General features: G+C 45.6%; 1 protein-coding gene across 1 annotated transcript in view; it reads left to right on the forward strand.

Moving 5' to 3' along the window:
* Positions 1 to 19,910, forward strand: part of LOC311111219 (tyrosine-protein kinase CSK) — a 35,015-nt gene extending 15,105 nt beyond the window's left edge. Inside the window, exons 2-13 of the mRNA XM_084153931.1 lie at positions 6,496 to 6,588; positions 10,086 to 10,199; positions 10,333 to 10,445; positions 12,944 to 13,163; positions 15,012 to 15,105; positions 15,381 to 15,446; positions 15,559 to 15,658; positions 15,781 to 15,871; positions 16,008 to 16,081; positions 16,313 to 16,508; positions 16,655 to 16,741; positions 18,519 to 19,910. Of these exons, the coding sequence (XP_084010057.1) occupies positions 6,574 to 6,588; positions 10,086 to 10,199; positions 10,333 to 10,445; positions 12,944 to 13,163; positions 15,012 to 15,105; positions 15,381 to 15,446; positions 15,559 to 15,658; positions 15,781 to 15,871; positions 16,008 to 16,081; positions 16,313 to 16,508; positions 16,655 to 16,741; positions 18,519 to 18,701 (1,353 nt within the window). The 5' untranslated portion in view covers positions 6,496 to 6,573 and the 3' untranslated portion in view covers positions 18,702 to 19,910. The remainder of the gene's footprint in view (positions 1 to 6,495; positions 6,589 to 10,085; positions 10,200 to 10,332; positions 10,446 to 12,943; positions 13,164 to 15,011; positions 15,106 to 15,380; positions 15,447 to 15,558; positions 15,659 to 15,780; positions 15,872 to 16,007; positions 16,082 to 16,312; positions 16,509 to 16,654; positions 16,742 to 18,518) is intronic.
* The last annotated feature ends 5,232 nt before the right edge of the window (positions 19,911 to 25,142 follow it).

Consider the following 25,142-nt stretch of genomic DNA (forward strand, 5'->3'; position numbering starts at 1 on the left):
TATAGCTGCTCCACATGACTCTTGAACAGAGGAATCCAGATCTAGGCTGATCACTTCACTCAGATATAATAATTCTGTTCTCAGAATGTAATGTTGCACTTGTTCCACTTTTTGTTTTGTGTATTCCCCACAATCAAGGGCTTGTGTATTCTATTTTTGTACCGAAACTAACCCAATTGTAAGTATAGTGTGTGCCTTATGTAGACTTTGACAAACACATTTACATTTACGTCATTTAGCAGACGCTCTTATCCAGAGCGACTTGCAAACACCTAGCGTGAGGGAAGCTTGCCAGCACCGTGGTTTAATAGGGACAGCATTTAATTGTTTTGCCAGAGAAAGTGCCATGTGAGATATTCGGAGTCACCTGTGTCTGTCTGCTCTGTGCTAGGGGTGCTGACCTGGTCCCGTCGTGGAAGTATCATGTGACTCATGAGCCCATGTTGTGCCATTTGTCTGTTATTTCTGCTCTGCAGTGCTGCTGGGGCATCGGGACACAGGGTTAGGGCAGACATGAAAAGAACAGAAGGGCTTATTAGACTCAGGGATCCAGGCTGCTCTATCTCAGGGCACATCGTGTCTCACTGCGCTAGCACTAATTGTAGCCCACTTCCTGGTTCCTGCTGCTAGGGACTGTAGGAGGGAGGCAGTAGACAACACCGTGACAGCCAGGCCTGGGCCTTGTGTCTGACTGCAGCTCACTGGAGCAGGTTAGCCCCTGATACTGTCTGTCAGGGCTCTGCTTTAGAACTGCCAACAATCCTAACAGGGCACAATGCCTCAAACTTCCACTGTGCACTCCGCTCTGCAAGGGAGGGTCCATGTTCAGTTCTCCTCACTCAGTTAGGCTGTAGAAAGTAGATGCTGTGAGGACACAAGTCACAACACTGGACTCACTGTCCTGGTCAGATAGGATTTTTTACACTATGCCTCTGTGCAGAGAGACTAATGAGATCTCACTTGTGTGCGTAGCACTTGTGATTTCCATACTCTATGCAATGACATCATGTTTCATAGTTGACCTATATGTTCTAGGTTATATCTTTTGCATGAATCATCACATGTGGTTATGATTTTGGTGTGGTTAGGCTAATTAATAGTGTAAAGAATTTTGCACATTCAAAACTAAACTATTGAGTCATCTGTTGTGGACAGTTATGCACTTGTTGTCTCGTCAACATCAGACCACTCCACTGAGCTGTGAATGTGTGAGCTGTTGCTTTGTATTTGCATAGTCAGTAGGTCACATTTCCTCATTTCACCCCGTCCCTTTCTTTGCTGCCAGAAAATACCAACTCTGTGCTACAGGCCCAGCACACACCAACACACCTGCAACCTCTGAGCCTACCATGAAACTCCTTCCAACATAACATCAACATGTCACCAAATTACTGTTTAAAACGCACTGTTTTGCAATGAAGTTCTACAGTAGCCTCAACAGCATCCGCTATGGTAGCACCATGGTGTAGCTGGAGGACAGCTATTTTCCATCCTCCTCTGGGTACATTGACAAAAACAAAAAAAATTGCCCACTCCCTTCCATAGACTTGCACAGTAATTATGATGACTTCTGGAGGAAGTCATCCGACCTATCAGAGCTCTTGCAGTATAAATTAACATCTTGTCCATCCAATCAAAGGATCAGAGAATTAATCTAGTACTGAAAGCATAAGCTACAGCTATCTAGCACTGCAGTGCATAAAGTGTGGTGAGCGTTGACTCAGAGAAAGATGATAGTTGAACAGTTTTGAACAAATTCATTTCTTCAAATTAAGTAGAAGCGGCAGAGAGGGAGAGCTAGCTATATATTTTTCTTAGTTTACCTTTTAATTTACTTACTAATGCAGTTTTAATTTAAGCTACTCAACAACCTGACTCAGAGAGGAATGCTATTTATGTTCGCTAGGTGGCTAAGGCTATCCAACACTGCAACTTATTTATTGCCACCGGGGCCCGCCGGTGTAACTGCTAAACTGCTTGTTGTACACTGTACTGTGTGATTGTACACTTGGATTTGACTGTGGGATTACTAACACGTAAGTTCTAGTTTGTTGACTATAACGTTAATATGGTTACAACTAGGGCCGGGATGATACCAGTGTTTCGATATCATTAGTATTGTGGCAAGGAAACAAAGCACGAAGCGGATTTAACTTCTTTAGGAAAACATTGTTGTCATCCAGAGTCACATTTTATTTATTTTCCAAGCTATAGAACACACTATTTTACATACAGCAGGTTTTTAAAGGACCAAAGAATTTGGTCTGCTTAGTATTTTTATTTTTGCCATGAAAAAAATATTGCGTCCCGGCCTTAGTTACAACGATGTAGGCTGTGTAGCGGTTTGTGGTTATGGTATGAAGGTTTGGCTTGGAAAAGTATTTGCACCTGGTCACAAACAGCTGTTGTGTTGTGCACTGAAGTCTACAAGCCAAGGTGAAAGGAGGAATTATACAGTACAACGCGCATAGTGATGATGCTGTATGTGGCTGCTATGAAATGAACTGTGTGTGATGGTAATGGGGTGTATTCATTCTGCCAATTTTGTTGCAAAACGTTTCTTAAATTGAAGCAAACGGAATGAAACTGGGAGGGACCTACCTGAATTTGTCCAATAAACTAGTTTTAGTTGCAGCAACTGTTTTGACTAATGATTACACACCAGATCAGCTAGATTCAGGCAAGTGTGTGCAAGGCGGTATTGAACGTGTCACTGTCTCACCTTGATTACGCCAATTTTGTCTCTTGACCTGTGCACCTACGTTATAAACTTTAATTTGTAGGCTACGTTGTAGCAACCTCATGATGGATATAGGGCAAATTAGTCTCATTTTAGGAGCCTAAACCTATCGATGTTACATTGATATGGAATATGAATGACAGTCAGCCAATATGCTTTAATAAAAATAAGGCCATGCTCAGTTAAAAAAAATCATCCTCCCTAATCTTGAACGGCACTGACCACCACTGCCAGACACTTGGGTCATGTGAGGTAGTTGAGTTCTGAAATGTGAACTCACCTCTGTGCACCATCCATGTCTAACTGGAGCAACCTGTCATGCATAGGCTGTGGAGAAACATTAGCTTACTACTCAGAATAGAGTTTTCAGAATGTGGCACCTACGCAACGCTCTTTGTCTCTCACTAGCATAGTTGTAATATACTGTAGGCCTAATCATGATTGTGTGTGTGGTTGTTTTTTAAAGGAAGTGTGAATTACTGTTCACTTCCTACCAGCTGCAGCCATGAAGACTTCAGCCAGCACAGGAAAACAATCAGTAGCACACTGACTGCACAAGCAAAATGATCTCACTGTACACCTGAAGAAGACTTCACATGTAGCCGAAGCAATGCTATCCATCTGGGGAGGATCTTCTGGCATATATATATATATATATATATATATATATATATATATATATATATATATAACACACACACACACACACACAGAGTACCTACTTGCTTGCTTAGTGGTTGTTGACCACACATAAGCATAACATGGTAGAAATAGTAGATTTACTATGGCTGTCAGTAGTGTTCATTCAACACTAGATGGCTAGAGAGAAGAGGACTATGAGAGGTTTTGGATTGATGGTTTTCCTTTCAGAGATTTGTTTTCTAAACACTGGAGAGTGGCGTAAAGTTTTTCTTCCAACTAGATGGCTGAAAGTGGAGATCTATGCTTGTAAAATGTAGTTTATGGATGGTCTGTAGTACGGTGTCTCTTTCTCAGCAATATTTCTTGGCTCTGTGACTGGATTGATGTAGACCTAGTGTGAATGTAGTCTAAATGGTGCACATAATGAGTCATTGAACTCAGCGGAGAAAGGAGTGTCCCGCTATATGAAGAGGCAGTTATCATGGCTGCATAGTGTGTGTTACATCACTCAGTGGGTTTCCACGGTAGCGATATCAGCAGGGCGCCTGCGACAGCTGAAAAGAATAGAGGGGATGAGTGAGTGGGAAAGGAGAAGATTACGCTCGGAGGTATAGAGCATCACTCACATGGCTGCGTCTGTGTGTGTGTGTAGGCAGCTCAGTGAACTTGACTTGCTGAATGGGCGCTAAGCATCTCTGTCTTTGACCTCAGGACGTCAGCACTGCTGCTGGAATTGAGCTCATTTCTCAGACATAATCCGCCGCCTTACCTTGGTTCAGAAACCTTGCCTGGATTTCCTCACCAGCTCTGTGTTGAATCATCTCCTTTCACCAGCACTATAGGAGCCATGGATGATGGAATATGGCTGTTTCACACACACATGCTGACTGACACTGAAGTGAGGAGGATATTCAGTCCCTCTTGGAGGACAATGGAAATAGGCTAGATTAAAGAAATGCATCTTTATTATTAAAACCAACAGGTTTTGGCGTGATGCTTTCCTTTTGCACTGACTGACACTAAGAATGGCAAATAGAAAAATGGGTGCCCTCTGGGTATACCAGAGCTGCTATATTTGGCTATGTCAGTTTGCATACAGATCTGCAACAGTCTGCAATTAGCCAGCTTCCTGTTTTAACACAGGATATAGGCCTAGCAGTGCTCTGGGTCTGTTGTGCTGTGAGGCCATTGATACACTGTAGTGGCTGTATGGATGAGACCAGCCAGCCCACCTAGGCCTTCTGGACAGTGGACATGCATAATTGAATGGCTCTAGAATTCTACAGTACATTTATGGAGTTCCAAAAGCACCAGGTTACAATCAGTATCTGGCTGGGTGGGGCTGCTGTCCACATAACATGGACAGGCTGGACACTACCACAGCCAAACGGCAGCACTGTAAAGTATGTTGCCAGTGAATAGAGTCCCTGGTCAGAGTGCCAGTGCCTCCCACTTCGCTACAGACAGAGCACCGATTTACAATAGTGAGAGACATTTATTAGAGCCTAATGCCCCCCATCCCCCCCACCACCAAGCCGTCGGAAAATACGAGTCAGCCATTTCCACTTCTCAGTTCCCCCTCACTTCCTGTTCTCGGGCGGTCTGAAGTGAGATGCAGTAGATAGGGTTGTGAGAGAGGCAGTAGATGAGGTTGTGAGCGAGGCAGTGGGTTGACTGGTGAGATACTGTACTGGCCCTCCTGTCGTGATTTGACCTTGTCGTGTGCCTCCAGTCTTTTCTCCGGCCTCCTCGTTCTCATCCTCAGGGACAGAGCACAGAGACACGCTTCAGGCCAGGCATCTGCTGTGTTCTGCCTGCATACTGTAGCCTAGGTCCAGCCAATACAGATCATACTGCTCGCTACTGTAGCCTAGGTCCAGCCAATACAGATCATACTGCTCGCTACTGTAGCCTAGGTCCAGCCAATACAGATCATACTGCTCGCTACTGTAGCCTAGGTCCAGCCAATACAGATCATACTGCTCGCTACTGTAGCCTAGGTCCAGCCAATACAGATCATATTGCTCGCTACTGTAGCCTAGGTCCAGCCAATACAGATCATACTGCTCGCTACTGTAGCCTAGGTCCAGCCAATACAGATCAATACTGCTCGCTACTGTAGCCTAGGTCCAGCCAATACAGATCAATACTGCTCGCTACTGTAGCCTAGGTCCAGCCAATACAGATCATACTGCTCGCTACTGTAGCCTAGGTCCAGCCAATACAGATCATACTGCTCGCTACTGTAGCCTAGGTCCAGCCAATACAGATCATACTGCTCGCTACTGTAGCCTAGGTCCAGCCAATACAGATCATACTGCTCGCTACTGTAGCCTAGGTCCAGCCAATACAGATCATACTGCTCGCTACTGTAGCCTAGGTCCAGCCAATACAGATCATATTGCTCTCTCAGAGCTGCCTGTATACTGTAGGCTACATGTAGGGTAGAAACACTGTAGGGTAGGCTACCTCCAGCCAATACAGATCATTCCGCTCTCACAGCACAGAGCCCTGCCTGCCACAGATGAGCTGAGATAGTGGTGGGTTTAGCTTTAGAGAGCAGAGCAGCAGACAACAGGCAGAGGGAGGCAACTGTTCCTTTGGGCGGATCAACTCTCCTGCATTCGCCTCGCTCTGAAGGTCATAGTGGACAGAGGAGTAATTATTAGCTCTTAGAAATGCTTATTAGCATAAAGGAGTCTTTTTTTCTGGGGGCTATATTTGACTCATTCTGGTACGTAGGCTATTATTGCAGTTTATAAGAGCACATTAAGCTTCTTTCTTCATCTTCAGCTTGCTCCAGTGTTCATGCGCCTTGGTTGAAAAGCAAGGTAGTGTCAGTAGGCTATTTTTTTCCCTCTGCACATAAATCTTCTTCACAGCGACTGAGTTGACAGAAAGGAAACTGCAGATTGGTTAGTTTCTGTTAAACAGATTCAGAGTAACATTTGAATCTGGTTCTCTTTTTCTTACTGACCAGACCACATGATGTGGTTCTCTACCTGGCCTATTTTGGCTGAGCCTAGATCCTGTCCCAGTGTGATGTTAGTCTGTCAGCGGTAACCACAATACATGGTGATTGACTGTCTATCTTCTCTTCTGTTGTCCTACAGCTCTGATGGTACCAGCTGACCAGTGACACCTGCCTGAGGACACCTCACCTGCTTCCCCCCTCCCCCACCCCCTTTACCATGTCTGGGATCCAGGTGAGAGGAGAACACACCTACACACGCACGCTAGTAGTGCGCAGGTCAGCTGTTTGTTCATCCCTGCTTGCGATTGCTAATAACCCATCCGCAACTATATGTGAAAATCTGAGGCCCACGACTGACCCTAACCCTCTAATATAGAAAATGCACTTTAGGCTACAGTCAGACAGAGCGGAACCATTTGTTGGTAGGGGGTGCAGGATTCTTTTGGTAGGCTATTAGTCAACTAGTCTATAATTACATACCTGCAGCTTCTCTTCTGTCATTATATGTTGCCTTAGAACAGTGGTTCTCAACTGGTGTGGCATCTGGACCCAAATTGAACCAGGTTGTCTCAGTCGTGACCCAATATTGGCATCGCAAAAAATAATCGGCAAAATACAATCAGGAAAAATATTTGTAATGCCAGATTGATAGTAAATGTAGCAATTATTTGAGAAGGGAACAACATTCCCACCTCTTTCATTGTCAATAATAAAATGTTGCGCATATTCTTGATGAAGAATGTTAATAAACTCACTGGTTTGAGACCACAAAATCAACCAAAATAGTGCTGCTAATAGCGCTGTATTGAAAATGATGTGATTGAAGAAAAACAAATCTGATATTAAATTATAAAAAAATAAGTTCATTATAATTTCTACACACTTTCTACCTGGTCGTTTACGTTTGTTTAGACTGGACTATTTTTTAATAAATGTTTTAATTAATTTATTAGATTTTTTTTTTTTGGGGGGGGGGGGGACGACACCTACAACCCACTCATAACCACCCATCAGTTGAGAATCGCTGCCCTAGAATACTAAATATATCCTTGCTCACCAAAATGTAATAAATCGATAGAATTAATGCTGCAATCTAGTTGACATCGGTAAAGTGCTCTGTCATCTCTGCTTCTTTCGCGGAGCAAAGATGTTTAGGGACCGGCCGAAAAAATTCAATAACTCTAAAGAAACTGGGAAGATTTTCTGTGCAAAGTTTCCAAATGACATCAGTTTGACTGGTTGTAAGAAAATAGAAAGCTATTAAAACGACCCAACATGTTTCTGATAAGATTTCAGTTCTGCTTGGATGCATATTTTATGTGGTTGAAATACTATCAGGTTTTATGATGCCAATAAAGATAGATACCGCATGTAGAGGTGTTAACACTGCATTTGCATTCTCTCAAGATGCTGAAAGAAATACAGAATATTTGCCTACATTTGGTGTATCATTTTACTACAAGAAATGCTTAATTCTGCAGGAGTTAATATTAAGGCTATGAGAGAGGTTATAGTGTCCAGATTTCAGTTTCCATTTAACCCATCTGAACAATAGGCTGCAGTTCCCTTGACGTGCCATAGGCCTATTTGAAGTCCCCGTCTTGTGACTGTCGAATTTGTACAGAGCTTCACAATCATCACACATAACACTGCAATCATCCTCTTACCACTTCACCAAATCTTTCCAAAACATGACTTTTCTGGCCTCCCTTCTCTTTATTTTCAAAAGCATTTTGTGATTGGCGTGTAGGCTGTTTGCCGTACGTACAGTTGCGCCCTAAAGCCCAGGCTGACATACTAATGTCAGATAGCCTAAAATAATGAAAGAAAAACCTCAATGTAGCCTATAGATATAAGTTGCACAAGAATGATATACTTTTTTAAAGGTATTGTTTTCTCTTTATTCAACCCACCCGCCCTTCATCCACACAATATTTCATGACCCTAAACGCGCCTGCCCCGCAGATATAACCGCTGGGACTGAAGGTTATGAGTCAACCCGCGCATCACCAATGCACGAATACTACTTACACACACACATTGTAATGTGCCCTGCCCCTTTCAGAAGTGTCATATTTCCCAACTGACTGACATTAGTGCTTCTGCTTATCATCTGGCAACAGCTGCATAGGATGATTACCACCCCCCTGCATCCCCCGGCTTCACATTTGCTTATCAACCCAAATTATTTTAATATTTGGCACACAACAGTACATAACTCTCACATCGCTCCCTCTGTGACGCTCATCTCTCTTTGACTCCTATCGTGAAATGATTGAGGGATGTGTCCAGATAACGTTATCAGACACACAGAGCTGTGCGTAGTGCATTGCTTCAGGAATACACCAGGTTATATGAGGATAGTGGCTGCGTCCCACCCTATTCCCTATATAGTGCACTACTTCTGTCTGCGTCCCACCCTATTCCCTATATAGTGCACTACTTCTGGCTGCGTCCCACCCTATTCCCCATATAGTGCTCTACTTCTGGCTGCGTCCCACCCTATTCCCTATATAGTGCTCTACTTCTGGCTGCGTCCCACCCTATTCCCTATATAGTGCTCTACTTCTGGCTGCGTCCCACCCTATTCCCTATATAGTGCTCTACTTCTGGCTGCGTCCCACCCTATTCCCTATATAGTGCACTACTTCTGGCTGCGTCCCACCCTATTCCCTATATAGTGCACTACTTCTGGCTGCGTCCCACCCTATTCCCTATATAGTGCACTACTTCTGGCTGCGTCCCACCCTATTCCCTATATAGTGCTCTACTTCTGGCTGCGTCCCACCCTATTCCCTATATAGTGCTCTACTTCTGGCTGCGTCCCACCCTATTCCCTATATAGTGCTCTACTTCTGGCTGCGTCCCACCCTATTCCCTATATAGTGCACTACTTCTGGCTGCGTCCCACCCTATTCCCTATATAGTGCACTACTTCTGGCTGCGTCCCACCCTATTCCCTATATAGTGCACTACTTCTGGCTGCGTCCCACCCTATTCCCTATATAGTGCACTACTTCTGGCTGCGTCCCACCCTATTCCCTATATAGTGCACTACTTCTGGCTGCGTCCCACCCTATTCCCCATATAGTGCTCTACTTCTGGCTGCGTCCCACCCTATTCCCTATATAGTGCACTACTTCTGGCTGCGTCCCACCCTATTCCCCATATAGTGCTCTACTTCTGGCTGCGTCCCACCCTATTCCCCATATAGTGCTCTACTTCTGGCTGCGTCCCACCCTATTCCCTATATAGTGCACTACTTCTGGCTGCGTCCCACCCTCTTCCCTATATAGTGCACTACTACTGACCAGAGCCTCTAGGGAATAGGGTGCCATTTCGGATGCAGCCAGTCTGTCACACACCTGCTGCTTTGTACTCTCATTGCCTCTAACCGATAACATACAACCATGACTCCTATGAAGATATTGTTAATTACAACACTGATGCCACAACATCACCGGTTAGACATAGGAGCCTCACAGTTAATGCCTAAGAATAGGCCCACAATTCTATATGGGCTAAACAGCATATAGGACAAACCAGTCAAGCTACCATTGAATTGTAGACCTTTATATGCTTGTGATAATGTGTTATTGTAACCCTAGGGCAATTGAATTTCTCCCTGAGTGTCAATTACGTAAATGCAAGTCACTCGTCCAAGCTATGACTATCTGTAACCTTCAATCTCAGTTATAACAGCTCCTCTCCTCTTCACTCGTGACCTAGGTGCCATGGTTGCCTGGCACAGAGTGTGTAGCCAAGTACAACTTCCAGTCGACGAATGAACAGGACCTGCCTTTCTGTAAAGGAGATGTGTTGACCATCATCGGAGTCACCAGGGTAAGCAAGGCTCACCTTTCTTTACTGAGGAAATGGCATTCCTATGTCAATGTAAAACCGTTATGGTGCTGGACTTTTATACAGCTGTGGTATTATACAGCTGTGTTAAAGGGTGTTTCTACTGCTGTTTCAGGATCCCAACTGGTACAAAGCGAAGAACACAGTGGGCAGAGAGGGAACCATCCCAGCTAACTACGTCCAGAAAAGGGAAGGGGTCAAGTCAGGGGGAAAACTCAGTCTTATGCCGTAAGTACACAAGACAGTACCTTGCTGCTCTGTCACACAGGATGTGCTTTTACCTGTGAGGAGTTCCCATGTTTCACTGTATAATAAAGGTCTGAATATGGGGCTTAGTTAATCAGAAATGGAGTGTTACAAAGGCCTGATAGGAGACGTTGGTAATATATTTGGTACCTATATTATATTATTATTATTATTATTATTATTATTATTATTATTATTATATTTGTTGTCTTTTGCCTCCTCTGTCCCTTCGCTGCTCTCTGGGTGGCTGCCTGCCACTGTGGGTGGGGCTAACTGGCGCTGCGATTTGAATCGGGCTCTTTGAAGGGACAGTTATTTCAAAAGAGGAAAAAAACAAAAGACATATGCAAATGGAATAAAACAGGAGGCCAGGAGGAAATTGCAGAGTTATCTCTCACACACACACACACACACACAGGACAAGGCTGGGAGATGATGCCAGTCAGGTGGCTGAGGTTGCTGCACTCAAACGTGCTGGACCAAAACACACTGATGGTGTGTGTCTCTCTCTCTCTCTCCCTATCTCTGTCACACACACACACACACACTGCAGACTCTCTCCCCCACCATCCCCATCTTCTGAGCTTAACCACCCAGCTGAGGAGAGGAAAGCTCAAGCTGTGTGGTGAAGGGCGACCAGTCAAGTGTTACAAGGAAGGACAAAGGCAAGGCTACTCCACTGGACAGGGAACTGGCTGGAGGGAGAGGGTCTGCTGTCCTTATGAAGTAGAGGTCACCAGTGGAGGGACCGAGCAGAGCCCACTGTCCTCCTACTCTCCTTCAGCTGTAAGAGAGCAAACTCTCTGTAAATACAGCCAATGATACATCCCCTCAGAGAGGAGTGGTTAGTGGTGAGAGTCCGAGGGGGGGGGGGGGGGGGTTGTTATGATGTTATGAATTGGTAACAGTGTCAGCTGTGTTCTTGGGTCTGTTGGTCTCCACACCCTGAGAGATGCTGCTCTCTGACCTCACAGCTCACTGCTGTCACCTGCTGGTAGTCATCTACTCCTGTTGGTAGGGAGAGGGGATACAGTACCACCCTAAAGAAGACTGACAAAAGGCCTCCGTCTCCTGCTCACTGCAGTTTCTCCTACGTCCTTCCCCACTGTCCTTCCTTACTCCATTTTCCCCTTACTTCTAGCAGCCTGTTTTCCCTTTCTCCCATCGTATGACTAATGATAATGAGTAGCACAAACTGCAACATATAAATGACACATATTACATGCCCTGCTTCCTCATTACATGGCCTGACTGGTTGCTCCTGTGTGCTCCTCCTGTGTTTGACTGGTTGGTCATATGTTTGGCTGGTAGCTACTGTGTAGCTCCTGTGTGCTCCGCCTGTGTTTTGGCTGTTGGTTACTCAGTATTTGGCTGACTTCTGGCTTACTGGCGCCTGCTCTCAGATTAATGGGAGTTAAGGAGGCTGCTGTCCATGGAGAAGCAGCTCCGCTGATCTAATCAACTCAATCCTCCCTCCGCATTAAGCCGCTTTGCACAGCACAGGCCCTGCTCTGTCTGTCTGTCTTGGTGCTGGGCAACGGAGGGAGGGAGGGAAGTGTGTAAATCTATTACACACTTTGATTACCCTTAACTCACCAGCCCCCAGAGACCCCTGTGGACCTCAGTCCTGCTGCTACTGTTTACATACTGCTGGGGGATTCTGTGTTAGGTTCTACTACATGGGTGGAATAGATAAGAGATACATGATCTTAAGGAGAAAGCCAAGCAAGGGGTGGGGTTTATCCAGTAAAAGCCTATAGATGTTATACATGAGAGGTGAGGTAGGGGCCGTGTTTAATAGCTTGAGCTAAAACAAAGAAGGGAACCACATGTGTTTTCCCTAAGAGAGCTTTATAAAGCCAGTGTTAGTCCAGTGTCCTGCAGCTTGCCTTGCGGTCAGCCGAGGGCAGGTTTCATAGACTGTGTTCTGAGGTGAGGAGAGACGCTGTGCTGCTCTTTGTGTGGTCTCACCTCCCTGTGAATGGAGAGGTCTGGCAGGCCCTGCCCTGCGTCTTGCCTGCCCTGAGCTGCTTTGCATTTTCCTGTTATTGCAGAGCCTGTGTCAGTTTCCGACTCTGCCTGCCCCTGTGTGTTTGTGTGTAGGTCGGCGTTTCCTGTTTATGCCAAGGCACTTTCTCACTGGCTCCTTGAGACACAGACAGGCTCACTCCACTGCTCTAAGCACAACCGCCTAGAAATACCACTGCCTTACATTATGCTGAACTACTGCTATTGTCCCCTTTACCTTGTGTCTATGGCTGACTGTTTATAAACTATTTTAATACAGGGCTTTGTATGGGTATTACATGGCCAACATTGCATGCTAGCAATAATAATGAGTAGATCTCCCCTCTAATTATTAGCTTGTCTTTTGACCCTTTATGTATTTTGATGACATTGGTATGGTCATTTCTGTAGTCCATTAAGGCCCTATCTCTGTCCTGTCCGTCCCCCTCTCTCCTCCTCCTGTCCCTCTTCAGATGGTTCCATGGTAAGATAACGCGGGAGCAGGCAGAGCGCCTCCTCTACCCCCCAGAGACGGGTCTGTTCCTGGCGAGGGAGAGCACCAACTACCCTGGGGACTACACCCTGTGTGTCAGCTGTGAAGGCAAGGTGGAGCACTACCGCATCATCTATCACAACGGCAAGCTCAGCATCGACGAGGAGGAGTTCTTCGAGAACCTCATGCAGCTGGTGGAGGTAAGGCTGTGTCAGCCAGTTAGTCCGAAACACTCCCTATTTCTTAGTGTTTAGGCTACCCCCTCAGCTCACACACTGCCTATCCTGTACGGTGGTAAGGTACTCGTCAATGACGCTTAGTCACATAGTTAGAGAAGGCAAAGGGGGTGGAGGGTGGGGGGAATCAATATTATTTTGGACAATATTATATTGATACTTTGACTCCAAGTATTGATTTGTAAAAATAAATAAAAACGTATATTTTTTTGCTAGCTAGCACTAGTTGGCTATACCTGGTATTTTTCATCCTATAGCTTGTTCAGTCTTCTTTTTAAATAGGCAGCCAACATGTTTTCAGCACTTTTATTTCCATGACTGATCAAAACTTTTCTCATGCCCTCTTGTCTCTCTGCAGCAGACATATAGTGAGCAATATGTTTGGAACATGAAATCGCAACAAAATTGCAGTATCGAATCGCAATACATATCGGATCGGCACCTAAGTATCATGATATCATATCGTGAGGTCCCTGGAAATTCCCAGTCCTAGTGGAGGGAGACTGCTGCGTGGTCTATTAGACAGCCTCTACCACAGCAGTAGGGCTGAGTCAGTGTTTTAAGAAAGGGAGGAATTGGGCCATGGTGGGAAAGGTCTCTCTTCCCCAGAGATAAGATGCTCCATCAGGCTTCTAGCTAGATTGTTTGCAATCACACTTTTAATTAACGCTCATCTCCTTCCCAGCGGCGCTGCTGGGATTTAGGCAGGAATCTGCACACTGGCACCGAGGACCATCTGTCTAACCAGCACACCCACAATCCTCTGCTTATTCCTTCTGCGCCCCCCCTCTCTCTCGCCCCCCCTCTCTCGCCCTCACCCCCCCTTTCTCGCCCACTCTCTCGCTCTTTCTCACCCCCTCTCTAATAGCGCCTGTGACTGGATTTCTCACATTCCTGTGTGATTTCTAGCTCGTTCCTTTTCCCCTTGCTCTGACTGGCCTGTCACAACAGGCTCCACATGGGAACACACACGCATGCCCACGCACACACACAAGTTGCCCTTCCCTGTCAATACACCCACATCCAGTGGGATTTGTGGTGTTAACCACACAATAGCAATCAAACACTGTTGCATTTAAGGGATTAGGCATGCACATGTTAAGTACTTGGGTTGTTGTTATGGATAGGGGTGCTAATGTGTGGAGATTCAAGTGTGTATTCAGGCACATTGAGTATTTTTACATTATCCAAACAATCAGTTATATAACCTTGGTTTCATGACCGCAAATATGAAGAAGTTTTGTGTTAATTTGATAATGGGTCTTTAAAGCTCAAATATGGTGTTGACATGACTATATTTGATCTATGTTTAGTAGCTTGTAGAGGCAATAGTTCCTGTACCGTGCTGCCCTCTGGTGGTTGTGAATGCTACTCGCATGTAAAACAGACCGTGGCAGTCAGATTACAGTCAATGACTGGGTGCTTCTCCATTGTTTAACAAACTAATCATACATCAAAAAGATGGGCAGTGTGTTTGTGACTGGTTAACCTGATCACATGAAGATCAGTTGGTGTCGACAGGATTATGTGAGTGTGTATCTAAAGTGAAGGTGCAGTTAGTGACCTCTCTCACCACCAAACACACAATTCCCATGCTTCTCCTGTTAATTAGCAGAGTCCCCTCTAACCCTCCAATCCCAGCATCCTTTTCACCCCAGACTGCTGAGACCCTTCTTGACTCCCGCTCTTTGTTGTCTATCTTTGACATACGGTTGACATGCAGTTCTACCACCTCATTGTGACTATGCAGCTACTATTGATATACACACTACCCAACTCACCAGGTACTGTCTCTCTCCTCTCTCCATTCAGCACTACACCAAAGACGCCGACGGCCTCTGTACCAGACTCATCAAGCCAAAGCTGATGGAGGGAACGGTGGCCGCCCAGGATGAATTCTCCAGGAGTAAGAACACTTTACTAACCTTGTGTTTCCATTCTCTTGAGTCACTCTTGGTCTGTAAGAATACACACAGTGACTCAGTCTTGTATCTTCTGTAGTACAGTAAACCTGGGCTTAATGACTTGAATCAGCGGTAAGTCTTTAACCTTGTGCTCTGTGCTGAAGTGCTTTGCTCTGTCTGGGGAAGGATGCTGTTTCATTAGTACTGCTGGAACCAGTCTGACTTTCTTTCCATCTCTCTTTCTCTCTCTCCTCCTCTCTCTGCCACTGCTCCACAGGCGGCTGGGCCTTGAACAGAAAGGAACTCAAGCTCATCCAGACCATTGGCAAAGGGGAGTTTGGAGGTAAAGACCCTAACTGAGACCAGTACTTATAAAGAGAAGTGTCTCTGTCCATCCCCATGTGAGGCGTGTGTGTCGTTGTCCAGTGTTACATCTATGTATCTGTCCTGTTCAGATGTGATGGTGGGGGACTACAGAGGGACCAAGGTGGCAGTGAAGTGCATCAAACACGATGCCACGGCCCAGGCGTTCATCGCTGAGGCCTCCGTCATGACGTAAGTCTCAACCATTCTGTTTTGTGGTCTTACGCACTTTCTTTAATACCTCATGACTGTGTTTCTGTGTCTGTACACCTTAGAGTGGCTGTGTCACTAAAAACCCTCTCTCTACCCTGCAGGCAACTGAGGCACAACAACCTGGTTCAGCTGCTGGGGGTGATCGTGGAGGAGAGGGGCAGTCTCTACATCGTCACAGAGTACATGGCCAAGGTACTTCAGTCTACTGTATTGCTGGATCAGGGACTACTGTATCCACTGTCTGGAGTCCACTGTCCCTTTATGATAGTGTCTGTTCCTACTTCCCAGCTTGACAGCCATCCCCCTCTCCCCCTCCCCCCCACCACAGGGCAGTCTAGTGGACTACCTCCGTTCTCGAGGACGGACTGTGCTGGGAGGAGACTGTTTGCTCAAATTCTCACTGTAAGTCATCCACAGGAAGTTTTGCAGTATTGGATGTCTTTATTCAATTATAATGTGATTTCCCTGGAGAGGAAGCCAGAATTCAAAGTATTTTAAATGGTTATTGGTATCACTTATCTGCAATGAAATGAGTCATTTGTCTTGGCTGAGTGATCCCATTGTTTCTCTTTTTGTCTCTCTCACATCTCCATTTGGTGACCCCTTCTCTCCTCGCTCTCCCCTGCCGTGCAGTGACGTGTGTGAAGCCATGGAATACCTGGAGGCCAATAACTTTGTGCACAGAGACCTGGCGGCCCGGAACGTGCTGGTGTCTGACGACAACATCGCCAAGGTCAGCGACTTTGGTCTGACCAAGGAGGCCTCGTCCACACAGGACACTGCCAAACTGCCCGTCAAATGGACCTCCCCCGAAGCCCTGCGAGAGAAGGTGAGGGGGAAAAAGGGAGGAGATTGGACGAATGATGGAGGGAGCGTAGATTGGAGTATGCTCATAGTGTATCCTAAGCTCTGTTTGTCTTTGTGTCTGTGGTGTCTTGTGTAGTTGACCTCAGTCTCTCCCTTTGCTCCCTCCAGAGGTTCTCCACTAAGTCAGACGTGTGGAGTTATGGTATCCTGCTTTGGGAGATCTACTCCTTTGGGCGTGTGCCTTACCCCAGAATTGTAAGTATGATATTGTAAGGTGACTCCAGCAGGGGGCAGCAGCCTTATCTATATTGCCTTCTCCAATGTGAGGCAAAAATAGAGATCTAGATGTGTGATGTATTTCATATCATTTGATAGATATGAAATTTGTGCACATGCAGATAAGTTGACACCACTGTTCAGACAGTGAAGGATGTTAGAACATACAGTGCCTTCGGAAAGTATTCAGACCCCTTGACTTTTTCCACATTTTGTTAGGTTACAGCCTTATTCTAAAATGGATTAAATAGTTACTTTTGTTCATCAGTCTACTCACAATACCCCATTATGATAAAGCAAAATGTTTTGCTAATTTATTCAAAATAAACAACTGAAATATAACATTTACATAAGTATTCATACCCTTTACTCAGTACTTTGTTGAAGCACCTTTGGCAGCGATTTCAGCCTTGAGTCTTCTTGGGTGTGACACCTGTATTTGTGGAGTTTCTCCCATTGTTCTCTGCAGATCCTCTCAAGCTCTGTCAGGTTGGATGGGGAGCGTTGCTGCACAGCTATTTTCAGGTCTCTCCAGAGATGTTTGATCGGGTTCAAGTCCGGGCTCTGGCTGGGCCACTCAGAGACTTGTCCCGAAGCAACTCCTGCGTTGACTTGGCTGTGTGCTTAGGGTTGTTGTCCTTTTGGAAAGTGAACCTTCGCCCCAGTCTGAGGTCCTGAGCGCTCTGGAGCAGGTTTTCATCAAGGATCTCTCTGTACTTTGCTCCATTCATCTTTCCCTCGATCCTGACTAGTCTCCTAGTCCCTGCCATTGAAAAACATCCCCACAGCATGATGCTGCCACCACCATGCTTCACCGTAGGGATGGTGACAGGTTTCCTCCAGATGTGACGCTTGGCATTCAGGCCAAAGAGTTAAATCTTGGTTTCATTAGACCAGAGAATCTTGTTTCTCATGGTCTGAGATTCTTTAGGTGCCTTTTGGTAAACTCCAAGCGGGCTGTCATGTGCCTTTTACTGAGGAATGGCTTCCGTGTGGCCACTCTACCATAAAGGCCTGATTTTGTGGAATACTGTAGAGATGGTTGTCCTTCTGGAAGGTTCACCCATCTCCACAGAGGAACTCTAGAGCTCTGTCAGAGTGACCATCAGGTTCTTGGTCACCTCCCTGACCAAGGCCCTTCTCCCCCGATTGCTCGTTTTGGCCGGGAGGCCAGCTCTAGGAAGAGTCTTGGTGGTTCCAAACTTCTTCCATTTAAGAGTGATGGAGGCCACTGTGTTCTTGGGGACCTTCAATGCTGCAGAAATGTTTTGGTACCCTTCCCCAGATCTGTGTCTCTGGCTCTACGGACAATTCCTTCGACCTCATGGCTTGGTTTTTGCTCTGACGTGCACTGTCAACTGTGGGACCTTATATAGACTGGTGTGTGCCTTTCCAAATCATGTACAATCAATTGAATGTACCACAGGTGGACTCCAATCAAGTTGTAGAAACATCTCAAGGATGATCAATGGAAACAGGATGCACCTGCGCTCAATTTCGTGTCTCATAGCAAAGGGTCTGAATACTTATGTAAATAAGGTATTTCTGTTTATTTTTTCTGTTTGCAAACATTTATACCAACCTGTTTTTGCTTTGTCATTATGGGGTATTGTGTGTAGATTGCTGAGATTTAAAAAAAGAAATCAATTTTAGAATAAGGCTGTAACAAAACAGTCAAGGGGTCTGAATACTTTCCGAAGGCACTATAATAGTACAGTATGTGGTTGAGTTGATAACACCCTCCTCTGCTCCTCAGCCCCTGAAGGAGGTGGTGCCGCGGGTGGAGAAGGGTTACAAGATGGATGCACCCGAGGGCTGCCCGGTGGTGGTGTACGACGTCATGAAGCAGTGCTGGACCCTGGACGTGGGGCTGCGGCCCTCCTTCCGCATGCTGAGAGACAAGCTGTCGCATATCAGAGCCAAAGAGCTCTACCTGTGAGGGGCAGGGAGGGGAGACGCAGCAGCCTAGAGCGGAGGGAGGGATAGCGGGAGCGGCCGGGCCGGGCTGGGGGAAACTAACTGGAGCAGGACTGGAACTCATCTGCCTGCCTCACCTGTGGACCACACCCTACCTGAGACCTCACCTACACCTGTTTTCCTCTTGGACTGTAGTCAACCCTCCCCTGTGTTACCTTCCCCCTCTACTTTTCTGAAAGAAAGGAACAGAAGTCCTGTATGTGTTGTATAGCTTTCTACTGGCTGGTTCTCTTCCTCCTCTCTCCAGTCCATCGGCCTCCCTCTATCCCCCCCTCCTCCTCCTGTTCTCCCAGTCTCTCCACTGGCTTTGTCCTCTCCTTGGAAACTCTTTTCTGATTTTCTTCCTCTCTAAAACATGATGATAATGGGGGAGGCTGGCCTTTTCCTCAACAAGTTTGTCAGATGCTCTCAATCTCTCCTTCCCTCTATCTGTGCTCTGATCATTCCTGTATCTCTGTTGGTTGGTAGTGTGGCGCTGCATGCCCTCTGTCCCTCACCCTCCTGTGTGTGTCCGTGTGTGGGGCCTTGCTTGGGGCCTTCGCTCTGTGCCAAAGTGCCTCCAGTATACAGAGCTCCAGACTCCCTCAGCCTCCAGAACCTACTTCTCCAGTCGGACTAATCAGTTGTTTTTTTTATTCATTTTTTTAAATAAATATTTTTGTTATTTTTCTTTCTCCGGGGGGTTGTTGGTTCATTTGCTTTGTGCTGTTGTCTCCCTCGGCTCCAGAACAGGTTCTTCTATGTCCGTTAAAGAGAAGGTGAACATTTGAGAGGACAAGAGGCTAGAACACACCCAGGACATAGGAGCTTCCCAGCTGAGACTCTTTATCTCCAACTCAACACAGGACTACAGAACAGGGGAGGGAGGGGCAGGTCTCAACATGGTAGATTCATCATATGTGGGCTTGTTTTATATTAAAATATATTTAAAGGATTAAAAAAAGAACACAAAAATGAAAAGATGAGAATCTAAAAAGGACAACTTAAAAGAAGGAAGAAGCCAAGAAAAGAAAGACTGAAGGATATAAGAATGTTTTAGTGTCCGTGTGAAGTGAAGGCTGGGGTTGGGTATGTGCATGCCATGCGAGAGGCCTTGGGTTTAACTGTCAGTGCTTTCAATGTTCATTGTTTTATTATGCTACCATGATTATGAATAAATCATTCCATCTGACCAGTGTGGAAAGAACGTCAACAGTCAACACTATGACATCACAGGGAGAGGGGACTCCCCTCTGAAATCACCTGGGTACCATTCAATCATGTGCCTGAGTGAATGTCCTGGATGATAGAGGAAACAGCAGGGCAGCGGGCCACTGGGGATGCCCTGGGTGTTTTTTCCATATGAAGTGAACCACTACTCATTATAATGCTATTACACACAGTAAATGTTCATTTACACACAGGTAATACATCCATTCCGCACACTTTACATACTGGGTTCATACATACTTGGGCCAAATAACCTTATTTGGCTGAACTGTGAATAAGGCATTCAAACTGGATTTATCCTGCAGTCTTCAGAACTGAAGAACCTGTGACTTCACAGATTGAGTCTAAAATAATCCTCTCTCATGCAGCTCTGTTTTAGAACGTAGAAGTGTTATGAGGGTGACAACAGATCTAGCTGAAGTGCCAAAAGAGTCTTCAAGGTGTGAAGCTTCAGGGTTCTGTATCAGCTGATCTGTTTCCATTTCCAGTGGTCAGTCAAATAGACTAAAGCTCCTCTCATCATTCAGCCTCTTCTCCATTCTCTCCTCTGTGGAGTGGCTGTTCCTCCACTCGCCTCCAGTGATGTTCTGCTGCTAACAGGGCACACACAGAATGACTCGCAGCCTGAACCGGGCAGAGCACACAGCCCAGCTAAAATCGAACTGCTGTAAGGGCCTTTTCTGTTCTGTCTGTGTGTGACTGTGTATTTCTCATTTTTTTTTGTAAAGTGGAAAAAAATACATTTGACTCAATTATCTTCAGCTTTTGTCTCTTTCTTTCTGATTCAAAGCCTTCCTCCTTTGCCCATGTGTGTCTTTCTGTTTCCATCCATCATTCTGTCTCGCCAGCCCTGTTGCTTGCTACACATAAGGAGCCAACAGTTGTCTACGTCCCTGGCTGGCTGGCTCCTTTGATTCCTATGAATGTTAATGGCGCTGACAGGCCGGGGTGGCAACAATGGGCTGGTTACACAACACAGGGCACTCTCAGCCAAGGCTGTGCCTCTGCTCAGCTGTCAGGACCCATCATTACACCGGGCCGTCACTCCAACTCACATTTACAATGCTGCTGAAAACACTGGAGGAGCATTGCTGGAGAGGGATCTCTCAGATTTAGATGCACGTTTTGATGTGTGCTGTCTCTGTGGCTTAGGCTACTGCAAGAGTGCAACAATTCATCTTACTCACCCAGTCATGTGATGGTTGGATCACCACCAGCTGGCACTGTGTAGTTTGCTCCAGTAGAACTCATGGATAGATGGAGATAAATAGGTTACATCAGGCCGTCATTGGAAATAAGAATGTGTTCTTAATTGATCTGCCTGGTAAAATAAAATACATAAATAAAAAGGTCCGTATGTGATATACTGCTAGTGTTATAGTGGTAACACCATAGTTAGTCACCCCTCTTGTGTGTTCAAATATAGCCACATTTGGCTACTTGTGAGGTATAGAGATGTCATCCTTTTGCGTATGATTCTATCTCACACTGACTCACATTTAAATGCCACAGTCCTGTCAACTACACACACACAGTTCTGTGCATGTTCTTCACTAGCACAGACGAGTGGAGGAGGATGCATCATGTTTTAATCAGCTTTTGATAAGTTGTATCTCCTAAACCTGTTATTTCTTGACAGCAACAAATTAAAACCCACCATGAATTAATCTGATTACGCCAACTATTTTTGTTTAATTCAGGAGGATTCTGATGTTTGTAGACTAGAGGCTAGTGTGGATTGTGGAGTTAGCATGTACATTGTAGTGCCTCAGCCTCTGGGCCATTTGGAGTAATTGAGTTGACAGATGTACATGTGACAGAATGTGGCGAGGTCATACATCTTTCTTCTACTCCATGTACTGCAGCTGTCTGCTATGACAGGAAGCCATATCTCATCATGGGTACCTCATCCAATTCGACATGCTGCTGTGATCACACTCCAATTATAAACTGGGTGGTTTGAGCCCTGAATGCTGATTGGCTGAAAGCTATTGTATATCAGACCTTATACAACGGGTGGGTCTAATCCTGAATGCTGATTGGTTAAAACCGCATTCCAGCCGGTGTCTATTCCACAAGTTACCACCAGCTAAATCTATGATGTTAAAATGCCTATTTACTCTGTTCCATCTGACTGTGCAATCCACTGTCTCATCAGCGCAGCCAGGCAATTTATAAACTTGATCTCCACTATAAAAAGCATCTAGACATTATCTCACATTTCTTTTAGACTAACATTTAGTTTTCAACAGCGGAGATTTGTATAAACCTAGCTGTCTGTCTCTCCGACTTTTGCAAAATTGTTTCAATATTAAAATTCGATCTCCAGCTGTCGCATAGTAATGAACATGTCGGGAGTCAGGAGTTGGGACGAGACAGACAGGCAGCTTTTCTCAACCAGTCGAAATCATGAAGCAGCATAATTTTATGGATATATACAAAGAAATATCAATAGAAAACAGGCCTGCTAAATGATGTAAATGTAAAACAAAACAAAGTGCAGCTAGTTTGCAGTCTTTCCAGCTTCAGTTTGAAGTGATTGTGTTAGCTGTGTTGTTTGCTAGCTCCTGACCAACAGTGTCCTGACATAGAGAGCACATTTTCTATGCCAGGTGAAATCGTGCATCATTAGCTCATTGTTATGGATGTATCCAAATATTTGTCACTAGAAAACAGCAAATGCAGCTACTTTGTTGTTATTCTGGCTGCACTGTTTGACATGACTGTAAGTTAGCCGTAGTTGGCTAGCTAGCAAGCAAAGGATAAGAACGTTGCCAGCCAGTATGGCAATAGAACATTTAGAACGAACAACTGGGTCGCGTCCATAGATACAGAACAAAAAGACTGAACGACTGGGTTGCGTCTCTGGCAACCAAACCGATAGAACGAACAACCAGCTGGCTTGGGTAGCAACCCTAGATTTGTGTTGGGACTATATCTTATGGAAGGATTAAATAGTATGAATAAATTCATCAAAATAACCTTTTTTATAAATATGTAAATCATTGTTGGTAACTCGTTGTATAAAAGTGTAAAAGTGATAATGCCTGAGAAGCCGGTGTTTGGAGGATATATTGGCACAGTTTGCCGGCCCTCGACTTTTCTCAGGCCTAACAACACCCGTGCCAATATATCCTCCAAACACCGGCTTCTCGGGCATTATTACTTAAGTATACCACGGTTATGACAAAAAAATACTAATACTAATTACATTGGTAAAAGCAATAAGGCACCTCGGGGGTTTGTGGTATATGGCCAATATACCACGGCTAAGGGCTGTATCCAGGCACTCTGCGTTGCGTTGCGCTTAAGAACAGCCCTTAGCCGTGGTATATTAGCCATATACCACACCTCCTCGGGCCTTATTGCTTAATTATATCACCTGATGTTGTTGTCGTAACTCTCAAGACTGGAGACACTGAACATGTTCTAGAACATAGAAATAGAAGCCCTAGATCAAATACATAATCATAATTCTATGCTTTATACAGCACAGAGGAGGTTATTTAACTGGGAGAAATATACAGAGAACTAAGACACTGATGCCAAAAGGGGATCATTTGTACTGGCACAGCAGCAGGACATGTGGGGGAGTTTTCCCATTCCAGCCCAATTCGGTGATGGCAGGAACTTAGTGAGCAGTGAGGTGATTGGAGCTGAAGGGAGTAGTCAGGCCGATGTCAGGCCGATGTGGCTGCGATGTGTGGCTGTCTCAGCTGTGCACATGAGCCCACTGTGCTCCCCACTCCGCTCCTCCCTGCTCCCTGACAAACCCCCTTCCACACATCTCCATCACTTTCCTTCCTTCCCCTTGGTCTGCTTTGGTCTGGGATCAGATCTCTCACTCCACTGAACAGCCCCTCAAAATAAACTGTTGCTTCAGCTGACGTCTCAGCAGCAATTAGCTTCTATTTGGGGCCATGCGTGTAGACATCTCAGATAGCTATGGGTGTCACTGTGGTCCTGACTGTCTGGCCGGGGCAATGTTTTGTGTCTGCGGAGTGGGAGGTTTATGCCCAGTGGTCTACTGGCTCGGCAGCTTTTTGGCTTTGTTATAGAAAGGCTTAATGACGCAGTTCTTGGTGTCTTTTGGCAGCCTTGGTTATTATTAGTTGGTTGTAGTAGTAGTACGACAGCCTTTATGCCACATTAGTGAGTGCAGATGGTTGTTGAATAATTTTTCTGTAATCACATTCTGAGCTGGTTGGATGGGCTAATGGGCTGAATAATATTCTATAATGCTATTCAGTGGTTTGTTATTGTTGTAATTGTCCTCTTCAGTATGATGATTCTTAGTTGTGCCGACAACTGAGTCCCATATATTTTTCAGGTCTGACTGCAGAAGGCATGACCTTGCCATCACAGCTATTCATCGACCCACTAGACCAGGCAGGCGGGCAGAGCCATTTCTCAGTATCCCTGACTCCCCATACAGTATATGACAATGAGGACTGAAGACCATGTCTCGGACCCTGTGACCATGTGACGTCACTGAGCTGGGCTGGCCCTGGCCGGGTCGGTCGTCAGCGGACATCATGTACTGAGAGAGAAACCCGTGAACTATGAATCAAATACAAATGGCAGTGCAAGGCTCACCGTTCGTTCGTACGTGGAACCACAAATCATGGGTCACATGGACGTCTGAACAAAATAGGTTACAGACAGACAGACTCACTGACGCGTGGCATTGCAGATCACGGATAGGATATGATCATGGCGAGGTTGAGGTTCAACCAAACGGCATGTTATGGTGCTCATGATGATGGATCTGATCTGAGCATACAGTATCGGAGATGACTAACAGGAATCAGTTTGTAGTTGTTTTATCAGCTCTGCCGCAACTCCAGATGGCCGATTTGCATCTAACCCTAACCCATGTGTGTAGAGCTCCTCCTGTGAGACAGAGATGCATAGAGAGGGAGGGAGGTGGAGCCCTGAACCGGAGAAGACGGATAACAGCAACAACAAGGGGCTGTGATGATGTAACGCTAGCTGGGCTGTTTTTTTGGGACTCTTTTAAAAATAACCCAATTGGAGCCCAAGGCACTGCATGGCTGATATGTTCGTTTGGCTTTGTGAAATAGCAAGGTTCCCAGAGTCAGAGAGAACATGTTTTCTGCACCAGTTGTCAGGCTGGATTTGCATTCCGTCTGTGACATTTCACCCTTCTGCCCCAAGCCCCGTGCCCACTGCC

This window comes from Coregonus lavaretus (assembly GCF_964263955.1).
Source record: "Coregonus lavaretus genome assembly, chromosome: 37".
NCBI classification, from domain to species: domain Eukaryota; kingdom Metazoa; phylum Chordata; class Actinopteri; order Salmoniformes; family Salmonidae; genus Coregonus; species Coregonus lavaretus.